The 17,051-nt window shown below is 46.0% G+C and overlaps 1 protein-coding gene across 1 annotated transcript in view; it reads left to right on the top strand.

Moving 5' to 3' along the window:
* Positions 1 to 17,051, top strand: part of Bace2 (beta-secretase 2) — an 87,522-nt gene that overhangs the window by 43,325 nt on the left and 27,146 nt on the right. The window contains exons 2-6 of the mRNA XM_057765959.1: positions 1,865 to 1,953; positions 9,650 to 9,866; positions 13,639 to 13,767; positions 14,877 to 15,011; positions 16,252 to 16,353. Of these exons, the coding sequence (XP_057621942.1) occupies positions 1,865 to 1,953; positions 9,650 to 9,866; positions 13,639 to 13,767; positions 14,877 to 15,011; positions 16,252 to 16,353 (672 nt within the window). The remainder of the gene's footprint in view (positions 1 to 1,864; positions 1,954 to 9,649; positions 9,867 to 13,638; positions 13,768 to 14,876; positions 15,012 to 16,251; positions 16,354 to 17,051) is intronic.

The following is a 17,051-nucleotide window of genomic DNA, read 5'->3' as shown; positions in this document are numbered from 1 at the left end:
CAAACAAGCGAAAACTCCACAGGACTCCTGAGGGCCTGAGAGGCAGCAGACCTGGAAGGATGCCAGATAGTGAGGCAGAGAGAGGGTCGGTAGGAGGAAAACCCAGAAAGGGTGGATTCCTGGGGTCCAGGAGAAGGAAGGGATTCTGAGTCAAGTGAAGGGAAGTACTGCGCCTGGCCAAGCTGAGGTTGCTGGCAGGAATAAAATTGTTGAGGAGTGGTCTTGGATTAAAAATTTGCCTGCCTAACCTAATAGCTTTGTCTGAAGTTTGTTTAATTCCAATGTTAAAACCTTTAAGACTTTAACTGCTTTTTTCTGTGCTTGTGTCTAAAGTCTGCGTTTATTCATTAAACAGTTGGCCCATGTCTGAACTGATGATAGATGCTAGGTATGAAAGGGTAAATAACATACTCCACCCCCTGGGGACCCGTGTTTACTGGACAGATGAGTCAAACAGTTAACACACAGGTCAACATCTCAGGGTCATTAGCCACCAGGTAGCTGCAAATTAGGTAGCATTCCACATCCACTAGATAGCAGGACCACTAACTTCTGGGGGGGGGGCATGGAGCAGATGAGCCCAGGGGACCACAGTGCATTGCTGCGTGGGTGCAACTCCTGCATCTAGGCTTGGGAACTGTTCCTGTGACTTTTTATTTAACGTCTGACCCAGCAGGTTTTATTCCCAAGAGAAACAGAAACACACCCACAGAAAGGAATGTCCAGGCAGCTTTTCCTAATAGCCTGAGGCTAGAGGTACCCCAACTGCCCATCAGGAGAAGCAAAGACAAGTGATGGACTACAGTCCGTGGTAGAAAGAAAAGAGCAGATACTCCACAGAGTATACGAATCTCAGAAGCAACTGAGCCAAAATAAAAGAAAACCACATGGTTAGAGAATGTTGACGAAACCTACCTGTTCAAATAGAAGACAGAGAGTAGCATCTCCCAGGGAAGAAGGCAAACAGAGCAAATGGAACATTTGGGGATAATCGAGGTTTTAGGAATGTCGTAGTTGGTGTAGATCCTGCCCAAGCTCACCATCAGACTTCTGACAGCTAACTTCCACCCCACCATCTTCCTCCTCCTGCCTCTAGTCCTCGGATTGCAGACATCCGCCACCACTGCCTCTTCATTACATCAAAATTAGACTTCAGTAAAGCCGAAAGACACCTATTTGCTGGAGCCAACGCTCAGTGGTTAACAGCACAGGCTCCTCTTGCGGAGAACCCAGATTCCATTCCCAGCACCCACACTGCTGTTCACAGCCATCTGTAACTCCATTTTCCAGGGGCTCTGACTCCGTCTTCTGGACTCCATAAGCACTAGGCACACATGTGGTGCATTTACATACATGCTGGCAAAGCACCCATGAAATGAAAATAAAATTCTTAGTAAGGAGATAATGTGATAAGTGTCTTCGGGGACTCAACAAGGAGATGAAGGAAAAGCTAATAGTGAAGAAGGTTCCTGGGGAACAGAGACCATGGTGGTTCTGATACGCCAAGAAATAGTTAGGAAGCAGGAATTTCCCAGCCAGGGACGGACCTGAGCAAAATCCTATGAGTGACTGAGGAACTGACCATGTTAGTGAGTATTAGTGACTCAAAATCCCTCCACCCCTTGTTTAATAGACCCGTTTGGAAGGCTCCTGAGTATCTGAGGCAAATCCCACATGGCTCTGTTATAGCAGCATCTTCCTGAGCTGTGTTGGGGTTTTCTATATAATTTTATATAACATTTTTAACGTTTCACCCTAAATCAGAGGGGAGATTGGTTTTCGCCAATCAATAAATTGTTGTACTTGAAGCTTCTTCAAATAACTTGAAACTTTCCATTTCTTTTTTTCCTTAAAAAAACAAAAGCTGCAGATTCTTGTGGACACGGGAAGCAGTAACTTCGCTGTGGCGGGCGCCCCACATTCCTATATAGACTCCTACTTTGATTCAGAGAGGTGAGTGGTTTGGCCACGGCTTCAGTGGCTGGCCTTGGGGCGGGGGGTCCTGGATTGATATCTTTGAGAATGTATTAGAGCAAAACAGCCAGTCCATCTATCTCATTTCAAGGGAGCTGTGTGCGTAGTTGCACATATGTGTATCTGTATGTGTGTGTGTGCACGTGCACATGTGTGTAAATGAATGCACACAGTATATGCACTTCTCCTTCTGGGGAATATATATCGGGTTTCCCTGATAGCCTCGGGGAAATTTGCCTTGTGGAATTTCATTGTGACGTGTTCCTTGGTTACACGGGCGCTGCATTTCACAGTGGGGGAAAGTGGTTGCAGAGTGAGCCCACCTGTGTGTGTCCCACCCCCTGCTTACCACACTCCACTCAGGTGCCAGGAATGTCAAGGTCTCCTGTTTGCACAGCTGAAGAGAGGGCAGTGACAGCCTGTGCCAGTTGGCACCTCAGTACAATACTGCCGGTCCCTCCCTCCAGGAACATAGAGCTTCTGTATGACTCCACATAGCGATCAAATATCACATTGATAGTCCAGGCACAGCACCTGGCCAGTGATTATTTTGGACCCAAGGAGATTAAGACATGCCCAAAAGTTATGGTTATACTGTGAGCCTGTGTGGGTGCCTGTGGGGTTGGGTTATGTTTGTGCCAGTAGGTTGGGTTCTGGTTATTTTTCTGTTTTGCCCTGGTCACACTGGTGGTTCATCCAGGTCTCTGTCTCTATACAGCCCCCAACCCCTCTCATCACACTGCTGGACTGCTGCCCTGGAGGATAGACCTCTCATGTTTAACCCTGTAACCTAGGATATGCAGGAGCAAGGAGTCTCCCTGAATTCCAGCTTCCAGATCTTAGCCCAGTACCAGCACCTTGTAACATGCCTTGAAATGTTCCTACATGAGATCAAAGACTTTGTAACTACCACATGCATAATTCTTAGGAGTCTGAGATAATGCAGATGTTCCATATCTGATCCAACACCCACTTCCCTTGCATACCAGGAAGTCCCAACTCACAAACCTGAAGCAGGTGTGTAGCCCACCCTCCCAGCAGTGTGGTAATTCTGTCCTTATCACACATCTGTTGGCATATCATTGACGAGAAGGAAGCTGTAAGGCTGGAGCTGGCCAGGGTGATGTGGACAGATGGGTGTGTATGGTACATTGTAAGGACAATGTCCAGCCAGGAGGCAGCCATCTGGCAGCCCCTTGGCCGCTTCATTCTCAGCTCCATCAGGGTCAGAGGCGTCTTTTGACAAGAGAACGATGTAGTTGAAATGTGCCCGTTAAGTCACTGTTGCTGATGCTGTGTGCTCTATCACTCAGTGTTAGTCAACTGTAGACAGCATGTAGCTTTCTCACGGACCTCCTGCTGTGTTGGCGTTAGTCTGAACCATGATTCCCACTCGAGCTCCAACAGGTCTCAAATCCTTTTTTCCTTGCTTTGTGTTCATCCTTCAGGTGAACTTTGTGCCTCTAGCCAAATGTATGAGAGGTGGGCAGAAATTCCCCTTCATCCTGTACAGTAATCTGGGCTTCTCAAGTCTCCCTTCATCTGAGTCAGTGGGAACTCCCGGGCTTTCCACTGTTGCTCTGACCCTTCCTTCAGCCTTCCTTCCTGCTAAGCTGGCAAAGGAACATAGACACCCCCTCAGCTCTGATCTGTTTCCCCTGCTTTTAAGTCAGTAAAAGAAGGACAGCAGAACACACCCAGGTCTAAGAAAAGCAAAACTTCTCTCTGTGCTCTGTCTTTGCCGTTTCTGCCTTCTCCTCGGAGGGAGACTTGAGGAGATCGGAGGGAACTTGTTTGTGGACTTAGAGTCAGTGGAGACATAACTATTATACAGAATATTTGCTCTCGTGTAAATTATCTTTTGTCTAGCACGTTTGCTGATGTTGGCCATGGTGAGGTTTTTCCACTGCTGTATCTGATGGAAGCCAGAGAACAGCCTCGGCCCTTCTGGATCTCTGACAAAGGTGCCTTTATGGAGACGTGGCCCCCTGCCCTTCTATGTTTGAGTATCAACTTGGCCCTCTGATTTCTTCGTTATAATAAGGCTCCTGGTCGGGCATGGCAGCCTCTGATCCAAGCCCCCAGCCTTCAGACGTTCAGGTTTTGTGCTTCCTGAAACGTTGTGCAGTAATTGGAGATTTGGCCCAGGGTTCTTTGAGAAGATCTCTTTGATTTGTGGAAGGTGATAGACACTGTGAGTCATTTGTGTGACTTGTCCCCATCATGAGTCCTCTTTGCAGTCGCTGGATGCCCTAGTGGATAACTATGCAGCAAGAGAGAAAGGGCTACAGTTTTTCAAATGCATTTTATTCTCAGCCAATAAAATGGCCTCCTACAAACTGGCTCGGTAAAAGATCCAATATGTACTTCCCTTAACCTTCTGTCAGTTAGGAGCCCAAGCATGCTTGTCTATTAATATTGCCTTACTCCTATACTCCACCTTGGGCGAAACCAACAGAAACATTGAAGCAATGAAACAATACATTTTATGCAAGGATGCCTATAGGTGAGATTAGAAAACCAAGGGACCACCTGAGATGTCTTTGAGGAGATCAGAGGGACACACGGTTGTCTTTCCATGCAGTAGGGGGCAATTCTTTCTCTTGGTTGCTCAGATAACTTTTCAAGACTGCCTGTGGTTGTCCTGCCTATCAGGAGTTGGCTCCTTTGGAGCCTGAGAGCTTGAACCACCAGGCCAGGCTCAAGGCTCCCGTTCATTCATCTCTGGTGATTTCTGAAATCATAGACAAGTCACAAGGTCCAAATCACCAAGCCCACTGGTGCCAAACTCTGCCATGAGCACGGAAGTCTTGTGAGGAAGCCTCAGCATTGGCTGGGTAGGGTGGCTCAGGAGAACTACAGCTGACCCAAGGGCTTGCCTTTGAAGTCAGCAGCTCTGCATCTTTCCTGTTCTCTGGAAACAATGGTGACTTTATCTTGAGACAAGATGACCTGAAGTTCTGTTCTTGGCTTCGGCTGATCTCTTCTTTAGTCCTGCTTTCCCTGAACTCTCTGAACAGAGGCAGAATGCCTTTCAAATCTCGTTCAAAGTGTTTTTATTGCTGTATGCAGACTCATTCCTGACCACCCACATTCCTGACTGTTTGCCTTGCCTGAGCATCTGGCATGGAGGCCTTGCAAGTGAGAAGCCCATCCAGGGTTTTCTCCTAACGTAATTAACGTGGAAAGCGAGCCAGAGCAGAAACTCAGTGTCAGAAAGTAAGGTTTAGCAAATGGAGATACGGAGCTCACTTAAAGTGTGGAGATGACATGCTAGTAACCTCAGGGCTGCTCAGGTGCTACCCAGGCTTCACCTTACTCTCTCAGATTCAGCAAAGGAGTCCCAAAGAGGGTGCACTTACAGTTAGAGGTTTCCTACGTTCTCTCAGAGACTGTCTTCTACAGGGGCGGCCACCGATTGATCGTGTGGAGCTGTTTGAATTAATCACTGCTAAATGGAAGGAAATAAAAGTTCAGCCTTCTGGCACCGTCACATTCCAGTAGCTGCGTGTGGCTTTCATAATGGAGGAGAGAGACGTGGATCAGCTCCATCATCAGAGCTCGTTTTGCGCTGGTCCAGATCACAGTGCTGGACCATTTAGAAGCCTGTTGCCCCAGGCAACACCTTCTACCTCTCCCTCCATAGTCATTATCGTCTGCATCAGGAACGGTTGCCCCCTTTTCCAGAGGCAGTCAGACTGTAAGTTTAGGGTGTTCGGTGGTATCATCTTAAAGGTGTATTTTCTGGAACAACCTTGAGTTTTCTCATGGTAGCTCACAGATTGGAGAACGTTAGGAAGCCCTTTGATAATTACACTAATCATAGCTGTTTTGTTGCAGACTGGTTGGGAGCCAGGATTTTATTCTAATTTTGTCACACACTAACCTTTCTGGTCTACATGGGTGGTCTCAGGAGGTACAGTTCTGTTTATCCTGGAATATTAGGGAACTGAAGCACACAACTCAATAGCTTGTCCCAGCTAGTGAGCGCGTGAGCTTGAATGTGAACCGTGGTACTGTGATTCCCACTGCCTTTTTGTTCTCTGCAAGTGAGATGACATCGTCCCGAACTATCCATGTACGGCAGCAGCAGGAATCCCAAAGACATGCTGTGTAGATATCACGCCAGCTCAGCTTCTTATTCTAGGGAACGTGCTAGAGCCTAGGAGGAGATGAAAATGAAACACCACTCAAAGCCCAGCTTGGGAAGTGATGGGGGAAGACAGCTGATCTTCCAGTTAGCCCAAAGGGTCCACACTGTAGACAGTGGACCAAATCTGACAGCTGCTGGTTGTATAAAGTTAGTTTTATTGGGGCACAGCCACACACATTTGCTTCTGTACAGTCTATGGCCATTCCCTTGATACAGCACCACAGTTCAGTACCTGCTGCCTAGATTATAAGATGAGCAAATCCAAGAATGTTCTTTTGTACACCCTTCATAGAAAAGGTGCCCTGACTCCCGTGCTAAGTCATTCTGCCAGCATTTCTGAACTTGACCTCCTTGCTCAGAGTTTGTTTTCTTGCTGCCTTTCACTATAGACATTTTTGTTTTCTCCTGTGTGCTGCCAACACCTGAGCTTGTATCAACACCAATCTTACCATTTGATCCATGCTCAGAAACTCAAGTCCCAAAGGCCTTACCGTGAATATCGCATGGGCAAGTACTAGGGTCTTACCAGGGGCTCCGTCTGCCTTGTCGACAGCCACTTTTCTGCCCGTGTCTGCCAATTCTCAGGAGGTTTGAATTAGTTTTCTTGTTGCCCTGACAAACTGCCTGACAGTATTAGAAGGAAAGTGTAGGGAGACTTCAGCCACAACTGGCTAGCCTAGGTGTACACATTCTCGTAAGCCGCAGCTCTCCTCAGCACCATGTGTTTCGGCTGGACGGCTTCCCTTCAGGGAAGGAGGTGGTCAGTACGAGGCTCCCAACAGTGTTGACGTTAACAATGGTGAACAGAAAGCAAACAAACTAGAACTGGAAGAAACAAAGCACCTCGTGCATGATGGACTTGAAGACGGGAGTGGAGACGGTGTAGGTGAAGACGGCTGTGCGGGGCTCAAAGGCCGGGTTAACAGCGTCAGCTTGGACTGCTGTTGCCACCTCTTTCACTTCCCTAATCCCAGAGCGGCCTCCCCACGTAGCTAATTAGACCTGGAAAGCCGTACCAGCTGCTAAAAGGCCCTGACTTTAGACAAGTGGTTTAAATAACAGTGCAATTTCAAAAAAAAAAATGTATAACCTTCTTTTGATGAACATGTACAGATGTCTTTTCTTTAAGTTTCTCATGCATATGAATATTTTAAGCACAAATGAACTACTAAGATAAGAAAGTGATTTTTTTTTTAAGATCCTCACAGAAACCTAGCATAACAATGCTGGTCTCAGTTTTACTCACTTCAGTTATGTATGGTGCACCAAGAAGAACCACTGTGTGTCATTTCTTTAAATAGCTGCTACACCTTTAAATGTCCATAGCTAGGTGGCCAGTCCTTCGGTCTGTACTCTGAATAAAAATATCTGTTTTCTGTGAATTATCCTGAAACTCTTAAACATAAATGACCTCATAAAGAAGTTTATTTACCCCAAATGTGCTAGTAGCATCTTGCTCACAGGCAAAGCAATAAACTTCTCAAAAATATTAGTGTTGACATTTGAATAAATGATGGAAGTTTTCTATCTTAAGGATGCATGTCCCATCAGTTGGAAATAGTGCCTTAAAAGAAAAAAAGGGGGGACATCGCTTCATTGGAATTAATTGATATAAAATATTTGCTATTGCAATAGTTCTAGAAAATATGTTGGAAATTGCTTCCTGACATTTTTAAAATTAAAAAGTCAATTATGATTTTTAAAAAAGAAGGAAAATTTATTTTGTTTCACAGTGTGAGGATACAGTCTGCTTTCCTGTCTTTGATTTGCTATGATGAAATCAGTGTACAAAAGTAACTTAAGGGAGGGAAGCAGGGTTTGTTTTAGCTCAATCATGGAGGGGAAGACAAGGCAGCAGGCGTGTGAAATAGCTTCTCACATTCTAACCGTAGTGATCCCCCTGTTCAAGGACTGGTCCCACCCATAATAGGCGGGTCTTCTCACCTCAGTTAACTTAATCAGAGTCATCAATCCACCTACAGGCATATGGGCAGGTCCGTCTCCCATGTGTGATTCTAGATCTGTCAAGTTGGCACTCACCGTCACACCGGCCATTGTGGTGGGGAAGCTATGGCACTGGGAACACGAGGCAGCTGGTCACATTGCAACTGTAGGCAGGAGGCAGAGAGAGGCGAATGCTGCCGTTCATGTCTCACCGTTAACCCTTGGGACCCCAGCCCATGGGATGGTGCCACCCACATTGGAGTAAGTTGTCCAGCCTCAGCTAACCCTCTTTAGAAAATCCTCACAGGTGGAGGTATGTCTCCTAGGTGATTCCCTGCCTGGCCCTATCAACGGTGGAGTTTAACTGTCATGGTTGTGCATACAGTGTTCACTTCATGTCTTTTTTCTTACATTCTTTTCTTGATTATAAAAGGCATTTGTGCAGAAAGCAGAGACGTATTAACTTGAGGTTCTGTTGCAGACTTAATGTTAAAACTCGGTGGAATAAGATCGTGAGCAAACAGGAGTTTTGGGAAATGCTCAGTGATTTGGCACACCACTAGGAATTTGGTGATTTTCTTCAGGGAACCTGGTTTGAATGCTCACTGTCTTCCTTGGGTCTCTTCCCATACCCCACAGAAACGGCAGACTAATACAGTGTAAGAGTGATCTTTCATGGTTCGAGACTGCAGAGCCTGGCACAGGGTGTCCTCTCCCAGATAGCCTTTCAGTCCTTGGTCTCCACTGCGGTCTCCAACAGGTGGCCACCTCAAGTTGCTCCACTACCACTCTGCTTATTCCCCAGCTATTCAGATTCACTCATCGTGACCTGCTATTTTATGTCCTTAGATGCTGTCTCTCCTCACAGAGAACCTGGAGAGGGAGCACTCCCATCCACCTCTCCACCGCCTGACTGTGCTTCTGTGACTCTGTCTCAGTACCTCAGGGCTGCACACATCCAAGGCTCTAGGTCACACCACAGTGTGCTCTGCCCCACAGCACACCATCAGTTTTATCTACTGTATTATGATAGCATTATCAACTCTGAGGCATCAGTTCAGGTCTGTGACATTAGGGGACGCACAAAAGCCTGGGTTTGGGAGAGGCCTTGTTTTTGTCCCTTCACATGGGATAGTTGAATTTCAATCCCACACCGAGACAAGCTAGTGGAACCTCCTGCCCTTCCTGTGTTGCAGAGTTCAAGCCCAGTGACCCTGCAAAGCCAGATAGCCCAGGGTGTGCCCAGATCTGGGGTGTCCTTCAGAAAATGAGATGGCTAGATTAATCCCTTGACTCAGGGCTTTGACTCAAGCCTGGGGGAAGAATTCAACTCCAAGGTTACATGCCGACCTCATGACATCCCTTCCATGTGGCATGGCAACAGTTCCCAAATTGTCCATGCTTGTATCTGTGGAGAATGGTGCCTTGGTCGGCGTGGACACCACTTTCTCCTGCGCATCACTTCCTATGGACTATAAAGGAGCACTATGAACCATGATGACCAGCTGGGCCACAGCTGTGGCTCAAAGAGCATAGGCCTAGAGTCAGAATGCCACCAACCTTTCTTTTCTTCCGCAGATCCAGCACATACCACTCCAAGGGCTTTGATGTCACTGTGAAGTACACACAGGGAAGCTGGACTGGCTTCGTGGGTGAGGACCTTGTCACCATCCCAAAAGGCTTCAACAGCTCTTTCCTGGTCAACATTGCCACTATTTTTGAGTCTGAGAATTTCTTTTTGCCTGGGATTAAATGGAATGGAATTCTCGGACTTGCTTACGCTGCCTTGGCCAAGGTAAGGCAGGTCTATCCGTTCAAGTTAATCAGATGAGGTGATGGGGCAATGAAAACTGTCGTTAAAGAGGCTGGAGCAGGGCTCCTGGGCTGTCCTGGATGGTAGCTGCTAAAAAATCATGAAGCTAATGAGATGCGTGTTCACACAATGAAGTTTCCAGGCATGTCTGCTACTTAGGGTAACTTTCTTTAAGATATAATGCTAGTTTTCTGTTTGGTTTGTTTTTGGGTGTATGTGTGTTGTTGGGTGAGCATCACACAAATGAATAGAGGCCAGATGTTTGTATCGGGTGTCTTCCTCAGTTACTCTTTGCCTTATTTTTTTAAGACTGTCTCTCAGTGAACCTGAAACTTGCCAATTCAGTAAGGCTGACCAGTCAGCACACTGCAGGGGACCCCTTTCTTCTCCTCCCCAGAGCTGGCATTATAGGCTTCTTCTGCTATATCTGACTTTTTACATGAGTTCTGGGGAATCAACTTTAGATCTTCATGATCCTGCTTATATAGCAAGCCCTTTACCAGTTGAGCCATAGTTCCAGCTCAGTTTCATTGTTTTGTTAGTGTTTTTGTTTACTTAATTTCTGTTTTTTAATTTATCAGAATGTGAGTCTTATAGATTGTGGATTTTGCTTAGAAATGTTGAGGGTGACATTAAAAGGAAACATACATGTAATTAATCTCTTAGGATCGTATGAAGACAAGGCCTATGAGTGACACTCAACCATCACAATGGTAGATGTGCTCTCTCAGGGCTGAGGGCAGTGCTGTCCTGTCACCCCTGGGGACCCCTGGGGAGACACCAGCAACTGGTATGTGATCAAGTGCCCTGTGGAAAACCAGCCCCTGTAGGAATGACCAGGGAGAAACACCGGAATGCTATGCTTACAAAATCAGAGCCTTCCCAAGACAGGTTTGGGTCGTATCCAATGTTTGTGCTTGGATCAAGCCAAAGAAATGATAGCTTGCTAGAAGGGGGTAGACAGGGGAGGATCTACCTGGGGCAGTTGCCAGAGGCAGGCGGATTCCGAGAAGGTATATATCTGGAAGACAGGCAGGTATTATGCCCTTGAGAAAAGCAGAAGGGGTCATCTGTCCTGGCCCTGCTGCTGGGCACCACTCCCTGGCTCAGTGACTTAGGCCTAAACGTTGAACCCTAGCTTAGTGCAGGGAATAGCGTAGCCACCTGAGCAGTGGACCTGTCTGGCCCAGGACAATCCAGAAAAGATTGTTCACCCACCCTGTGGAACATGTGCTCAGTTCCAGCCTTTCAACAATGGTGTGTGTGGGCAGCAAATGGGGAATTACAAGCCCTTGGAGTCTCCTGGAGAAGCGGTTACCGAGTGCTTGTCAGACGCCAGGCAGAGGACATCACAAGACAGCCATTCATGCACCTCATGTTTCCATGAGGCAGACCCTATGAGGCCCTTGTGTTCCTTTTACACATGTGGTCACTTCAGTGAAGAGCTTTAGCATTGATTGAAGCATGAGCCCCAGGCCACTCTCACTCTGTTATAGAGCTAGGACTGGCTCAAGAGCCCCTTTGTCCTTGGCATCGTGGACAGACTTTGTAGAGTGAAGACTGGCATGGAACCTGGTTCCTAAGTCCCCTCTGCTGACAATGTGACCCTGACCTTGGGCAAATCATATCTTTGGGTGGAAATGAAGGAGATGATTCTAATGCTAATTATTCTGAAGAACAAGCCTAAATTAAGTGGAATTAATTAATAACGTGTAAAACCTTCTTGAGAACAGACTACTTTGGGGTTTCTGGGGAGGCCCCATGCTTTTCGTCCATGAAGTCCCAAGATTTCTAATGGTTAGTTTCAGACGAGCCATTGGAGGATCTGGTCACAGTCTCTGTAGGGTGTGGGGTGCATCTGGAAAGACCAGTTAGCCTAGATCAGGTGTCTTACCCCTGAAACAGTGGGGCTGGCTGAGGACTGGGTGGTGGTCCTCGTGTGGGTGCCCTGGTAGGTAAGACATTCATCACAACCACTAGGGGGCGCCTTATGCTGCAGATTCCAGCCCCCATTGTACACCCCTTAGATCTGGATCCTTCAGGGTTGGTTCTGAACAACTCTAGATTTTTCAGTCCTTGAGGGATTCTGAGGCCCAAGGCTTAAGGACAAAATGACTCATAAAATAACACCATGAACTATGCATGTGTCAGGTTGTAACGAGTCTTTCTCTTTTTCACCAACCAGCTCCCAAATCATGACACAGAGACTTATTATTAATTTTGAAAGCTCAGCCTTAGCTTAGGCTTGTTTCTAACTAGCTCGTATAACTTTAACCCGTTTCAATTAATCTACATGCTGCTACAGGACTTGTGACTTTTACCTTTCTTCTTTCATGTCCTGCTTCCTCCACATCCAGCCGAAGATGTCCCCTTTCTTCTTTCCAGAGCTCGCTTTGTCCAGAAGTCCCACCTATACCTTCTGCCTAGCTATTGGCTATTTAACTTTTTATTAAACCAATCACAATGACTTATCTTTATACAATGTAGTCAAATACTTGTAATATCAGACTCTTCCCATGCACAGACCTTGGGCCTCTTAACCCCCAGAACAAGTCTGACAGGCAACTATGGTCACGGTTGCCAGATAAAGGGAGCAAAGAACTAGTCAAACTAGTCAGGACCAGTTCAAGAATTGGCCAGACATGAAGCAAACACTCATCCTCTGCTGCCTCTTAAAAAGGGGAACCAAGATGTGCCCCACCAGACCCCAGCCACCCCTTGGTGAACTCTGGCTCTCAGTCCATCCAGACACACAGCCTTTCTGCAGAAATCACATGGGAGATGGTGCTAACTCCAGAGTATGATTATAGGAACAGAGACAGAAGGAGCAGGTAGCCAGAGAGTGGTCTGAGGAGGAGGGAGACTCCTATCTCATGCTGGAGCTTAAAATTCTCATGACTTGTAAGCAGCTATTCCTTCAGAGTGACCAGGAGCAGGGTTTCTTTGCCACAGCTAAGCATTGCATTTGTCTGGATAAATTAGCAACCCAATTTCATGGTGCTGCATGCCGGTGACCCCAGATATCCTCAGTATCAAATCAAGAGACCTAGGCCACATAGTGAAATTCTGTCTCGGATGAAAGCAAACAGTAATATTCTGGCAACTCATCGTAGCCAGCCCTGGTATCTCACCTTTGCCAAAGTCTAAACTAACTTCCTTCATGGCACCTGCTAGTCTGTCCTAGCCCAAAGCTGTTTACAGAATACCTCCCTCACCTTGGACACTCTTGTGAAATGTCCTTCAAACTTGTAGCTCCATGCAGGAGAGGCGCTGAGCAAAGGAAGTCTGTAATCCTGCAGTGACGAGTGTCCTGACTGTTGAAGCCCGTGATGGCTGGAATACCAGGGACTGGAAAGTTTAAAAAAAAAAAAACAATTCACTCCATCTTTCCAACACCTCTTTATTCATCCTAGTGGTACCATAAGCTGTTGTGTGCCACGCAGTGTACCCCTTTTGTCCTAACATCCAGACCCACAGAATGTCCATTGCATTGAGATGCTGGTTTGGTTCAAGGTCTCTGGCACACCATCATTACTTGTCTCTCATCAAAACTCCTCTCATATGTCCTTTTTTAAAAATTGTTTTTATTGAACTATATATTTTTCTCCACCCCCTCCCTTCGTCTCCCCTCCCCTTCTACTCCCTCCTAACCATGAAGACTCTGAAGTAGAAAGTCCAAGACTATCAAAGGAGAGGGATGTTGACTACACTCAGTGGTCACAAAGCAGTAACGCTCTCCCCCACCTTTCTGCAGCCATCAAGTTCTCTGGAGACCTTCTTTGATTCCCTGGTGGCCCAAGCAAAGATTCCAGACATTTTCTCCATGCAGATGTGCGGGGCTGGATTGCCAGTAGCTGGATCTGGTACCAACGGAGGTAGTCTTGTGGGTATCTTTCAGTCTTAAAGGGATGAAAAAAAATCACAAATTGATGGGGTTTTTGTTTTATTAAAAACAAATCAGAACTATTAGACACATAGTCTCATATAGGTACTGGTCAGACACCATATAGGAAATGGTTAACCACTGCTAAATATTAGGTACCATAGCAGGATTTAATGGTAATTTAATAACTTTGTCATACAACCTTTAGAAGATGGATAATGGTCCAACCATCTAAAAAAAATATGATTCTCATTGGTTGTCTAAACCCCACCCGAGTTGTCTTATTGTCCTTTGAAAATACACAAAGAAGCTGGTTTTCTATGAGAAGATGTACCAGCAAGTATGGGATAGTGGGGAGGTACAGCAAGTGGCCCTCTTCTAAGCAGGGCATACACACCTAGGATTTTCATACACTTGATGGGAAGCAGAGCTACTCTCCCATCTTCCACCCACTTCTCTTCCTCCTCTTTGTTCCACCCACACACAGGTTTAGAAGGAAATGAAATCAGGGCAGTGTACCCCATTGGGATGGTGCAGGGTAACCTTCCCTGCAGAGGAACGGAGAAAGAAGAACTGGGAGGTGTTTCTAGTCCTGTTCTCACGGCAGCAGGATCAGCACCAGTCATTGCCTTCTGCTAACAGCCCACCTGCCCCGAACACTTTTATCGTCTCTTTCTGAAGGGGCAGGGAGGCCTAGGATTGTGGGGTAACATTGTTTTTGCAATGTCTTGATTAGAAAATCTTATGGTCTGTTTCCCTCACCTCTGGCTTCTGAGGCAGTAAATCAGTGCCAGTCAGGGTGGTTAACTACTATACTGCATTTGTTTGAGAGAACTCTCAGCATCATGAAGGTGGATCTGAATGCCTGGGATACCAGTGGAGCAACTTTGTCAAGCTAGGGCTAAGTATTGTGGGACATGACTAACACCCTCCCAAAATCTTCAATAAATGGGGAATTTTGAAGCATCACCATTAGCTGTAGAGCATCAGAATAAAATGTAGGTACTATTTTGAATGGGTTTTACCCTGAGTAAATGCTTCTCTGTGGAAGCTACTGATGTAGCCACATAGTTTTTACCTCTTACATTTGTACCTGTTTTTCTTCCCAGGTCCTTGGTGGGATTGAACCAAGTTTGTATAAAGGAGACATTTGGTATACCCCAATTAAAGAGGAATGGTACTATCAGATAGAGATCCTGAAATTGGAAATCGGAGGCCAGAGCCTCAATCTGGACTGCAGAGAGGTGAGAACCTTCCAATCCTGTTGGATTCTGCTTATAGGTACTAGAGAAGACTCAGCATTTAACCAGGACCTGGGCATGAACTCATAAGGTGTGTCATTACAGGGTAGCTCAGAAGATCCTTACAGGAAGACACAGCCTTTATCCATGATGAGTTCAAATCAGTAATTTATATGCATGTGTATACACACACACCACAGCCTCTGGAAAAATTAGTATAGGTGCTGAATATTGAAGAGAGTAACCAACTTCATTTTCATCTTCCCTGGTCATCTTGGCCAGATGGCCCCTCAACTGTGTTGAAAAGAACCTTTATCAGGACAGAAAATGGAGATTAAACTGCCATTAGCTTTATCCTCCTTAAACAACCCCCACACACACACACACACAATTTAAGGCCCCTACAGGTACAGCTGCTTAACAGTGTCACCAGGAAGACACACACGCATCTCTCATTGGCCACACACCAATCTCACACTGCATTTGACTTCTTTTGTGTTATGTTGTTAAAATTATGACAATTTGAGGAAGCCGCAGTCCTGTGTGCCAGTTTTCAAATGGCTTCTGAAGCTTACCACTCAGTGGCTATACAGCTCCTTGTAGCACTCCCCTCCTGCTGACTCTCACATGTGTCCACACTGCCCTGAATTCTCATGATTACAAACACCTGTAATGAATGTTGGTCTACCCCAGTGCTGTTGAGTTGGGTCCCGAGTCCACATTTCTGCACTGTCAAAAGTCCTTAGTTATCACTGAAGTCTCCAGGCTTGTATCAAATAAAATAGAGTACACAGTGTGATATGTGTGTGTTGTTACTAAATTTATTTCCCAAAAGCAAATAGAGGTGTCCAACCAGAGTTGTCCTTCTCTTTTTCCACTGGTCAAATAATAGAAAAGTGAATTTTGAATAGTTTGTAAGTGACTTTTAAAAGGATCATTTTAATCTCTAAAGTCCAGTGGCCCATCCCTCTGCCCATCATGAGGGAAGGGCAACTTGGACAGCTCTGCCTGGAAACTCAGGGCTGTGGCCTCATTCCTTTCTTGTGCCTCAGATAGTTCATCTATGGAGGGGAAGCAGTGGCATGGGTGCCCCCTGACTCCTGAGCTCTGGAGATAAAATGACTCAGTCACCACTGAGCTAATGCAGCTGCGTGAAGTTGTCAGTGGCAGACACAGTGATGGAAATGGGATCGCGATGGATGAGATTTGCAGCCGTGCTCAGCGCTTTCCCTTCTTGTTTTAGTATAATGCGGACAAGGCCATCGTGGACAGTGGCACCACACTCCTGCGCCTGCCCCAGAAGGTGTTCGATGCGGTGGTGGAAGCTGTGGCACGCACATCTCTGGTGAGTCCCCAGGTGCTTGGGAGTGTTCCAGAACACAGCTGTGTGTTTTCAGTCTCTGGACTATTGCTCGGTGTTCTGAAGATTTTAAAGAGCGGTTGTTTTGTAAATTGTTGCTTATAAAGTTTTACCTTTTGATATGAATCTATCCATAAACAATATCTTCATGTCAACTTCAGAGGGTTTGGTTCTGAGTGTGCAGTATTTCCAGTGTTTTAACTAATAGTTGAGTTTATACAAGAGTTTTTTTTTCATCTGAGGTAAAAATTATCTGTATCATGATTACATCATGTGCTTCTTACAGAAATATGGTCTTCTGATAGAAATATAGTCTAAGGACGTATTGCCAAGTGATACGCTTCTTATGCAGACATTATGGGGTATACCAAGAACCAGACTCAGTTGGATAAGATGGCTCACTGGGTAAAGGTGCTTACCAATCAAGTCTGACATCCTGAGTAGGATTCCCAGAACCCGTGGAAAGGTGGAAAGAAAGAACCAGCTCCACAAAGTTGTCCTCCACATGGATGCTATGCCACATGTGTGTTCCCTCCCACAGTAACAATAAATAATAAAACCTAAAAAATAAATGAAACTTCAAAAACACAACAGTTTACAGCTGCTTCTGTGTAACACAGCATGTGGCCTTGCGGTAAGCTTCGTACACAAAATGACCTTGGAAAGTGTGGCACATCAGTGTG

This window comes from Chionomys nivalis, chromosome 3 (assembly GCF_950005125.1).
Source record: "Chionomys nivalis chromosome 3, mChiNiv1.1, whole genome shotgun sequence".
NCBI lineage: Eukaryota > Metazoa > Chordata > Mammalia > Rodentia > Cricetidae > Chionomys > Chionomys nivalis.
This window is presented reverse-complemented; position numbering and strand designations above follow the sequence as displayed.